The 10,188-nt window shown below is 36.6% G+C and overlaps 3 protein-coding genes across 5 annotated transcripts; 1 reads left to right on the top strand and 2 right to left on the bottom strand.

The window, feature by feature from the left end:
• Positions 1-1,270: 1,270 nt before the first annotated feature.
• On the bottom strand, positions 1,271-4,037 carry LOC116164923. Of its 3 annotated transcripts, none has more exons than XM_031479185.1 (6): positions 3,751-4,037; positions 2,932-3,646; positions 2,305-2,876; positions 2,154-2,245; positions 1,900-2,106; positions 1,271-1,827 (listed from the first exon to the last, which is right to left on the bottom strand). In XM_031479185.1, exons 1-3 carry the CDS (start codon positions 3,822-3,824, stop codon positions 2,556-2,558), a joined length of 1,110 nt encoding a protein of 369 aa, XP_031335045.1. In that variant the 5' UTR covers positions 3,825-4,037; the 3' UTR covers positions 1,271-1,827; positions 1,900-2,106; positions 2,154-2,245; positions 2,305-2,555. The 3 variants fall into 3 exon arrangements, with proteins under 3 accessions (XP_031335045.1, XP_031335046.1, XP_031335044.1); XM_031479186.1 differs by having other exon boundaries at positions 1,900-2,094; XM_031479184.1 differs by having other exon boundaries at positions 1,272-1,827; positions 1,900-2,245.
• A 3,389-nt stretch (positions 4,038-7,426) lies between these two features.
• On the top strand, positions 7,427-9,580 carry LOC116164920. The gene is made up of 2 exons (XM_031479182.1): positions 7,427-7,888; positions 8,706-9,580. Exons 1-2 carry the CDS (start codon positions 7,457-7,459, stop codon positions 9,519-9,521), a joined length of 1,248 nt encoding a protein of 415 aa, XP_031335042.1. The 5' UTR covers positions 7,427-7,456; the 3' UTR covers positions 9,522-9,580.
• LOC116164922 lies at positions 7,884-10,000 on the bottom strand. The gene is made up of 3 exons (XM_031479183.1): positions 9,727-10,000; positions 9,572-9,669; positions 7,884-8,581 (listed from the first exon to the last, which is right to left on the bottom strand). Exons 1-3 carry the CDS (start codon positions 9,971-9,973, stop codon positions 7,988-7,990), a joined length of 939 nt encoding a protein of 312 aa, XP_031335043.1. The 5' UTR covers positions 9,974-10,000; the 3' UTR covers positions 7,884-7,987.
• Positions 10,001-10,188: the final 188 nt, after the last annotated feature.

Raw genomic sequence — 10,188 nt, 5'->3', positions numbered from 1 at the left:
ACCTTTTGTTGTCGAAATGATTTGATTATGTCCCAAGCTGCTTTGAACTTATTTTGTGAATTTTTGATGTACGTGTCATTTGCCTTTATTTTAGCCGCTTGTAGCTGTTTCTTATATTGGGAAGTCAGAGTCCTTTTCATTTGCAGTAATTTGTCGGAACCATATTTTGAATATAAACTATTAATCATTTGCAAATTACTCCGTATTTTTGCCAGGTTTTCGTTAAACCACTTGATTCCATTATCTTGGCGTCGCGTACTCAACTTTCTGAGTGGGTAGCTATGCATGTAGAAATGTTGTACCGCATTAAAAAAGGTGGAAAATCTGGAATGAGGACAAACGTTATTATTTAGTAGAATAGCGTCATCCCATTCCTTCATCATTGCAAAAAAAATTTCAGATCCTTGTGGTGTTATAGGTCGATAAGTCGTAGCAGCGTATACGTTAGGTCGATTTTTATTTTCAGTTTTCAGCTTGATGGATTGGCCTAAGTGGTCCGATATGCCAGATTCGACGATATCTGTTGAGTAATTTTCCAGAGAAAAATTTATAAAGATGTTATCCAGACAGTTTGTTCTGCGCGTAGGAGAGCGAATGGTCTGAATAAATCCGTATGACGTCATAATATCATTCACAACTTGTGCTTTATGGCAGTTTGTTCCAAAAAGAACATTAAAGTCCCCAGCAATGGCTGTATGATAAGACTGGATCATTTCCAAAACACGGACAAGATTGTCACAGAAGACTTCGAAATCCCCTGCTGGAGAACGGTACATAGTAACTATAACGGTCTTGCAGTTTAATTGAATGCAACATACTTCACAATGTAGCTCAATTGATGCATTATTGATGTGGGTTAATGCCGTCGCAATGCGATCCTTTTTGCTGAAGATGAGAACACCGCCATGCACCATCTTTGTCCTACAGAATAAGGAGGTGACCTGCCACTTATCAATAATTAAGTTTTCCAAAATACGGCAATCAGTGAACCAGTGTTCGCTGATGCAGATAATGTCATAACTTTTATCACAAATAAAAGATTCAAATTCTATCAATTTATTTGTGAGACATTGGATATTTATATGTAGGATCTCTAGATTGAGAGCACGATTCCCACCACACCCCCTAGGACTTGTTACTCTTTTGGAGAGTGTGAGGCTTTTTTCATAAAAAAACGATTCACGCATGTTCCCACAGGCCACGTTGCAGGATCCATGATTTTGGAGAGGTGTTTTTCTAGGACGGTTACTTTGAATGAAGAGTAATACTCAGGGTGCTTGGAAGCACAATAGTCAATTAATTTTAACATACATGCCTCAACAGGATCGTGGTCGCCACTTTTCAAGGAACTCTTAATTTCAACTATACTGTCTTCCCCAACTAAACCGTCAGGAGAACAAGCCAAATACGGTTTTTCTTCATCGACGATGAGACCGCATCTGGTTACCTTTACTTGATATAGGCGTTCAAAGTGCTCAATGGCATTTGCTTCGCTCTCCAATCCAAATTGTGTGTATTTGTTTCCTCTAAAAGAACTATACAGTAAGTGTGTTACAGTTTTAGCTGTGGAAGTTGTCTTGCGTAATTTGCAAACTTTCCCAAAATTAGAAGCTGTTATTCTTTTTTTACGTTCAATAATCCATAAATCGCTTTTTGATTGGTTTATTGTATCACGCTCAACATCTCTTCTGTTTAAGTTCTTCAAATCTTTTAGAAATTGGGCTGATTTTAGTTCATATTCTTCCAAGGATAGGTCAGGGATTGCAATTTCGTCCACCATACCGTAATGTTGATCAGCGGTCTGAAACGCTCTTTTCTTGATATGATCTAAAACAAAAAGAAATAATTACAAATAAAAGACGCGGAAAGGGGGCGAGTGATTGTGATAAACATACTTACGTTTTCTAGATCTGTTGTTGTACCGATGTAGTTGGGCGTCTAGGAAGATTTGTGTGTAATGTCCTGGTGGTCTTCCACATAGCTGCTTATGTAAAACGCCTAATAAATTACGTTGTTTGCAATTGTAGGATATGGCCGCCAGTTCACACCTTAATTGGTAGGAATTTTTGAGTGAAAAGTTTATTCTTTTACCTCCTACAAGTTTAGCTATGATGGAATTATAAGTTTCCGCAGGATTATTGTCTGTATCATACAGTAAACTAGAGGCGTGATCCGCAAGTCGTTGTATAATGGTATTAATTCCACCTAGGATCCCGTTTTGGGTATATATATCAACTAAATCATCCTAAAAATAAGAAAACACCTTTAGTATGGAATTAATAAATAGCAAATCAGAAACATTACCTTATTCTCATCTGAACCTTTGCAAAAGTAATCTTTGCAATGTACATGGCGGCCAAAGATATGGTAGGGACTATTCAATATATCCTTCTTTAAATTGTCAATCTTGTCATCAAGTGCATTATTTTCGGATTTCCTGTATGCGATAGCCCTTATAACTGCATTGCGGAAGCGACCTAGCATTGATGGATTTGACACATACTCTCTGTGAGGTTTTGAGTATTTGGTGTCTTTACTCAAATCGCTGAGTTTATTTATGAAGTTTCGAAGTAAATGATTGCGACATTCAATTTTTTTATGTAAAACGATGGACCGTATGGTGCGATTTCAACTAAATGTTTGTAAACGCTACTGTCGCCATCCCCAATTAGTTTTCCATATATAAGATTGTGGCGCGTTATGGAATTTTTAAAACCTTCACCTACAATGGCTGATTCCATGGCTGTAGACGTCTTAGACCAGTTTCGAAAACAATCATGGTCTTCTTCTTTACGCCCTCTAGCACATAAGAAGCAGTACTTATTTTTGACACCCATATGCAAAATTTTCTTTGTTTTGGCTCCAATGATAGATGCCTATAACAATGATTGGGTTATGCTTTGAATAGATAACGTATTCTTATAAACTTACCACTCCTGAAAGGGCAGAATAATTTTTACGATAAGATCGCTTTGCCCATGCACCGTCAGCTATAACGCCAATGACTGGTATACCATCTTTCATTTCATCGGCAAGCTCAGCTTCTTCTTTTGCAGCGACAGTCATCAATTGTTGATTTAATGCATGTACAGAAGGGTATATGGCATTGTGATTTTTTAAATAGGTCACGTTTGACATTTGCGGTATATCCATGGCTGCAAGCAGCTCTGCTAATTGACTGTATCCAATTCCAATAGATAAGGACCCAATAATACCAGCTTGATTTGTGGAATGAAATGTTGCACTACCACCGCAACTTCTTACGGAATCTATTTTCCCACACACTTTACATTTAAACGTAAATATGCTTTCTAAGCCTTCAATTTTTTCCGATTGGATGTCCATGTCGAAGAAAGAGCAACCAAAGCCATCATGTCGTAGAGCTCTAAGAGATGCCAAAAAATGACCAATCTCTACAATTCGGCGACCAGATAAAAATAAGGTATCTTTTTGCTCGCAATGAGGTTCTGTTTCTAGATCACTTTCATAAAATGACATTTCCGAACCGTGTTCGTCTTCATCATTGGTTCCACTGCCTGCTTCATGATTGACGTCTGATAAATGTTCTTCACATTGAACCATGCAATTAGGTTTGTCATCTTCTTCTATACTACTAACAACATTCATTGCCATTTTGGTTAACTTCCTGAAACAACACAAACCGTATAAGTATAGGTATACGTAGCATGTAAGATAAAATTAGAACATGTTCAATTATTTAAAAAAACTAACATAAAAATTTGTACTTACGCTTCTCGGGCTTTCTGCAATATCACCTTCCTGCTCCGTTTCTTGGTGGTGAAACTTTTTCTTGCTTTAGGCATTTTACCACAATACACACTTTAGTACGTTTGATATAACGCAAAAGTAAGTAAACAATATTTGAAAATCGCTAGGGAAGTTCTTTTATATGAAGTAGAGACGTAATTATATCATTATTATGCAATTAGTTTTTGAGATGCTCATTATTTTGTGTACAATATATCTATTTTTGATAATGTTTTTCAATATCGTAATGAGTAATTATAGGTGATTACAGGTGAAATCATAAGTTACATTATCGATAATAAATTATTTTATGTTTCCTATGTAATGACATTATTTACACAATTATTGCAAAATCTCCTAGAATTTGAAAATAAACATAATTACAACAAATGCAGGTATAGCGTTAAATATTTATAGAATTTTCCTGAATTGACAGTGATTATGTAAATTAGGTAAATATAATAAACCCTCATTAACTCAACAATGAGAAGGTACCTGTGACCTTCTTGCTGCAATTGGTAATGTGTGTTGCATAGCCTTAAATACAGTAAGGCGCAATCTTAAATTTTTGCAAGTGTTTAGAGGCGCCTTAAGGAGAGATTGAAGGAAAAATATGGGGACCAAATTTTTTTAGTACAATTCGCACCAGAGAAACTGTCGTCTCCTTTCGTAGTTTTAGTGATAAAATCTTGAGCGACTCGTGGTACACCTCAAGATGTAAAGATGAACAAAGGGAACGTGAGAGAATTGTACAAAAAGCCCCCGTCGAAGAAAGCATCGATGAAGATTTAGATTTTGACGAAATTTAATTGTCAAGATATATATAATAATAATTCATTTACTAATTACTTCATTTTCAGCAATAAACATATTATTTTTAACTTAAAACATTTCATTTTAAAAAAAACCATTTTTTTAATTTTACACCCCCTCCCACCTCATCTCCTTGAGCATCGATCCTAGCAAAAAAGTGTATAGAACCTTTTTTATAGAGAATTTTATGTAGATTAATTTAGTATACCAACATATCTTATTAGATTTTTAGGTCGACTGCAATGCGTGCGTATCGCAGCGAACCTCGTTATCGAATCAATCCCCAAAAACAGCTGCATCGGTAATAGTTATTTATATAACAAGAGCGCGAAGTTCAATTTCGCGCATTGAGACTGAAGGTATTTTGACGAGGCGAAGCCGAGTTAAAATATCAGTCAAATGCGCGAAATAATTTCGCGCTAGCGTTATATACAATATTTTTTTCTACAACTGAACCGATTGTTAATTAAATTGCTGTTTAAGTTCAACTTTGTCCCGTGCGCGAAATACTTTTTTTCACTGTCATTTTCTGACGAATTTCGAAGCGCGAAGTACTAGATTTTTAAACGGTTAATTAATAAGTAAGGTTGCCCTTGACAACGTGCGCGAAATCGTCAACAGTGAAAAAAAGAATTTCGCGCACGTGACAAAGTTGAACTTAAACAGCAAATTTAATTAACAATCGGTTCAGTTGTAGAAAAAATATTGTATATAACGCTAGCGCGAAGTTATTTCGCGCATTGAGACTGATATTTTAACTCGGCTTCGCCTCGTCAAAATACCTTCAGTCTCAATGCGCGAAATTGAACTTCGCGCTCTTGTTATATAAATAACTATTTTGAGTGGGAGCCGCTTCTGGTAGAAAAAAATTTGTTAAACTTTCACTTACAAATCTAGTAACTGTAACACTGTCAGTCTTACCGAGTTCTTTTGAATTAAATAGGACTTACAAGGTTCCCCACAATTTAAAACTCCAATGATTAAATTTGCAATATATCGCCCGCAGCTATCGATAGTCTCATCAACAGAAAAATATATGTAATTATTGCCAATTATATCCCTATTTGAACTCGTAGTTTTGGTGTAAATTTTATCCACATATTTTTTTCTTAACGTAGTTTGATCGGGTACATGTTTATTGGTGTATTTTCTAAGAACAGTTCAAAACTCGGATTTGATAACTTTGAAGAGGTATGTTAGCGCTGATTAATGTATCACATAAATCAAAATTGAATTCTTCTTAAAGATTCAGCTTCGATGAGGTAGCAAAAGTTTGACGTAGAGGTAATTGAAGTGTCGTTTTTTTCTGTTGGCTTGATGCGAAGCCGTTTTTGTTTGGCGAGTCACTTGAAATTTTTTATCAGATGCAATCTGTATCAATGAAACCATACTTAGTTTGTTTTTAACATTTCCGGGGTTGGTATTATAATGCTCACCACTTTACTGCAGGATTTACAAAAAATATCATTGTTGTTTAAACAAAGTTCCGGAAAATCCTTTATCCATAAATTAACTAAAGATGTCTTTCGGCATTTTAACTTGCACCTAATTTGACACTAATTGAACCCTTTGATAAGAACTAGAAGGAAAATGCGATTAAGTAGGTACTGCTTCGTAAAACTCCAAAGAAAAACTAATAATTACGGCAGCGACTGCAATGCAGGCGTAAAAACTGCAAGCCTTTTATGCAATCGTCGGAATTTATGACTCACTAAGATAATCTTGTCTAAAATACCTCCCAGAGTTTGTGTACTTTAAGTTTAAAGACTTGCAAGCTACACAAAACCCGTGGCGTCGACTTATGAACAAGAAAAGCGCAAAAGTTTCTTGCTTTGCAATTTTATAAATAGGCCAGAGACAAAAATTCTTTAGAAATAACTACACAGGGATCAAAAATGCTTGAATATGCTCTTGATAATATTTTATGCATAAGGGCACTGATATGTGCAAAAATTAATTGGGTTATTTCAACTCTATTCAAGTTGATCAGCGCAGATCCAAAAGCACACACATGGCATATTATTAATTTAAAACATGCATTTGCATAAAATCACTGCCTTGGTCATAAATTTTCCTTATGTCGTTAAAGGACATTTTCTTACCCCTTATATCATAATTACCAGTAGAGTAAATTATTGCGGATGCTTTTCATTATGTGTGCAATGTCGTAAACCACAAAAAATTTTTGTGCTTGAAGTATGAAGTATGGCTGTTCCTTGGTTACTCCTAATAACTTTAACGTCGCAACGTTACTTGATGCTTGATCACAAACAATCGCGATTGTCTGTAAATTGCAACTTTTTACATTTGTTAAAACTTGCTTCATTAAGTGTTGCAATTCATTAGCATTTGGGCCCGTACTGGACAGAAAATAACAAAAAGGCAACTTCCACTTTGAGTAAACTCCACGTAACATAAATACTAACGCACATTTATATATTTTTCCGTCCACCCGGCCCCAAATCCTCATAACCTTCAATCATATCAAACTTTTTCGAATATTCCAAAATCTTCATAATTGACATTTCATCAAAACATAACACGCATTTTCTTAAAGTGACCATTCGTCCGTCATTAGGACGGATTGTCCGTTTTTTAAACTTATCGTCCGACATTATAGTATGTCCGGCAAAATGTCCTGCATTTAAGGGATCAAAGAAAAAATAATATAGCTTCACAAAACAAAAGGAAAAGAACAACTTTCATTTTTCGCGGAATCTAAAGCTGCGTCCAGATTACGCGCGCCGAACTGCGCAAAACGTTTGCGAGCGTTGCAGAAATGTTTTGCGCACACTGTCTTGTCTCTGGTTTGTGTGTGTGCTTGGCTATGTTTGCTAGGGTTCCCAATTGAACGGGTGAATATTTTTGAGTGACCATGGATGATGATGTGCAAATCTCTGCAGCAGCTTTTATTATTCTTTGCGACGCTATAAAGAAAAAGCAACGCAAGAGAAGACGCTATTGGATGACGAATTTATTTAAAAGTCGCAATATTTATAGTGGCAGCAACCTGTTGAACGATTTATCATTGTCACGCACTGGACAGTTCAAAAATTTTTGCCGTATATCTTGTGAAGATTTTGAATATCTGATACATCTAATTGGGCATAAAATAGCGAAGCAAGAAACTACATTCAGACAACCCATTCCTGTTAAAGAGAGACTGGCAGTTACTCTACGATTCCTGGCAACTGGGGATTCATACACAAGTTTGATGTACCTGTTCAAAATTTCTAAACAGAGCATATCTACCATAGTGACTGAAGTGTGCCAAGCTTTGTGTGACGCATTGAAAGACTACGTAAAGGTAAGAAATATTGCATTTATTCGTAGTGTTATCCATAAAAGGTGTGTGTGTGTGTGCATCACAACAAAATTTGTAAACGAGAATATTTGTAATCACTGCTTAAGGCGCGAATGTATTGTAATAATGTTGTACAGCACCCCATGAATCCTGAGATTGTGAGTTTGGACTTGGTTGAGGGGTGTCTTGGGAAAATGGATCCTGATACTGTTCATTGAATAAAAGGTGATCGGCGGCCCCAATATTTCCGGAACTATGTGAAGAGGAAGGTGTAGATGCCGAGGATCTTGTATTGGATCCACTACCATTATCGTATCTTCCAATTACAGCGTCAAATATAACGTTATTAATCTTGTGTATTGTAACAGCTCGGGTGCGTTCATCCATTTTTTGTAGCTGTGTTGTTATGTATTGACCAAAAGTATGACACTCGTCTTTTGGAGTGGTTGAGACCTTCTTAAGCAGATCGTATGCAGCAGACACTTTAGGATCTTCTTGTACACATTTTCGTTTCGGAAGTATTTTCTTGGGAGATACAAAAATTTTACGTTTTGCTGTTGGGATTTGAGGACTTGTCCCAACGGAAACTACACTACCCGATTCGATTTCATCATTTGCTACAACTGATTGAGGTTCTCTGTCTACACATTGCGATTCTGAATTGTTGAAAGTTTCATCAGTAGTGCTTTCTTCGTCCTAGAAAAATATTTTATTAAATGGCGTGTGTAGAATAGTATAGGTAGTGCAATTTTTATGGATTTCACTGCTTGTGTACTCATAGACCATAGTACTGAATTTACAGTGTATTTCACATTTTCAGATGCCATCTACTATAGAAGAGTGGACACAAACTTCCAAAATTTTCGAAGACGTGTGGCATTTCCCTCATTGCCTAGCGGCGTTAGATGGGAAACATATTATGTTACAAGCACCCATACAGAGTGGAAGCGAATATTACAACTATAAATCATTTCACAGTATAGTACTACTTGCTTTGGTAGATGGTCAATACAATTTTCTTTTTTGTGACGTTGGTGGTCAGGGTCGCATTTCGGATGGGGGAATTTTTAAAAATAGTTTATTATGGAGAAAAATCGAAAAGAGAGAACTTCCCATTCCGGAACCACGGATTCTTCCTGGCCGACAGAAACGGATTCCTTATGTGTTTGTTGCTGACGATGCTTTTGCCTTGCATGACAACATTATGAAGCCTTATTCAGGTTTACATGACAAAGGTACACCAGAAAGAATTTTCAATTATCGCTTGTCACGAGCACGAAGAATTGTCGAAAACGCGTTTGGCATATTGTCCGCTGTTTTTAGGGTTTTGAGAAAACCACTATTACTGGAGCCTGAGAAGGCACGGCTTGTTGTTTTAACCACTCTTTACTTGCATAATTTTTTAAGAAGCGGAAACTCAAATCAAATATATACTCCGCCTGGAACATTTGATAGCGAAGAGGATGGTTTATTAATAGAAGGAACATGGCGACGTGACGGTAATCCTGAAAATTCATTCTTGCCTATCAGAAGACTACCGCGAAAATCTCCTCTAAATGCACAACAAATTCGGAACGAACTAGCGGAGTATTTTTCGTCGAATGGTGCTGTATCATTTCAAGATAAATATGCTTAGGTAAATGCTACTATGTAAGTAGGCTGGAAATAAATATAATCTGAACTTACCGTTTCTGTATTTATTGAGCCCTTTACACTGTCCTTATCCCACAAAAATTTAAAGGCTTCGAAAGCAAACCATTTGCTTATATATATTTCGTTTCTACCTGCATATGTATACACAATTAGCTAAAATGGACATCAAAAGAAAATCAAAATACTACCTTTCCCCGTGCCTGTAGAATTCTTCATTTTGGCCTTTTCTCTTCTCATCGATGACAGCAACGATGCTACTTTCGCCTTTATTACTTCAACGTCGCTTTCCATTTCTGTTGCTATGTTCTTCCAAGCATCATGTTTTTTATTTCGTAAATGGTAATTACTGTTTTTCACGTCCCACAATTCTGATTTTGTTTCATACATGTTAATTAATTGCAGTGTTTTCTCCCGACTCCATTCAATTTCACTCATTGTGTTGCAGGAATGCGCACAACTACGTCCAAACTTCACTTAACTTTAAACGCGCGCTTAGCCGAATTTCTTTGATGTACCGACACTTGCCCGAACAAATTCGTGCATGCACGCAGTGGCGCGTTCGTGCGCATATACCCGTCCACATTACATGTTGCTGCAACGCTCGCAAACGTTTTGCGCAGTTCGGCGCGCGTAATCTGGACGCAGCTTAA

The sequence above is a fragment of the Photinus pyralis genome, unplaced genomic scaffold, assembly GCF_008802855.1.
Source record: "Photinus pyralis isolate 1611_PpyrPB1 unplaced genomic scaffold, Ppyr1.3 Ppyr1.4_LG2, whole genome shotgun sequence".
Lineage (NCBI taxonomy): Eukaryota > Metazoa > Arthropoda > Insecta > Coleoptera > Lampyridae > Photinus > Photinus pyralis.
Note: the sequence above shows the minus strand (reverse complement) of the source record. Positions and strands in the feature narration are given on the sequence as shown.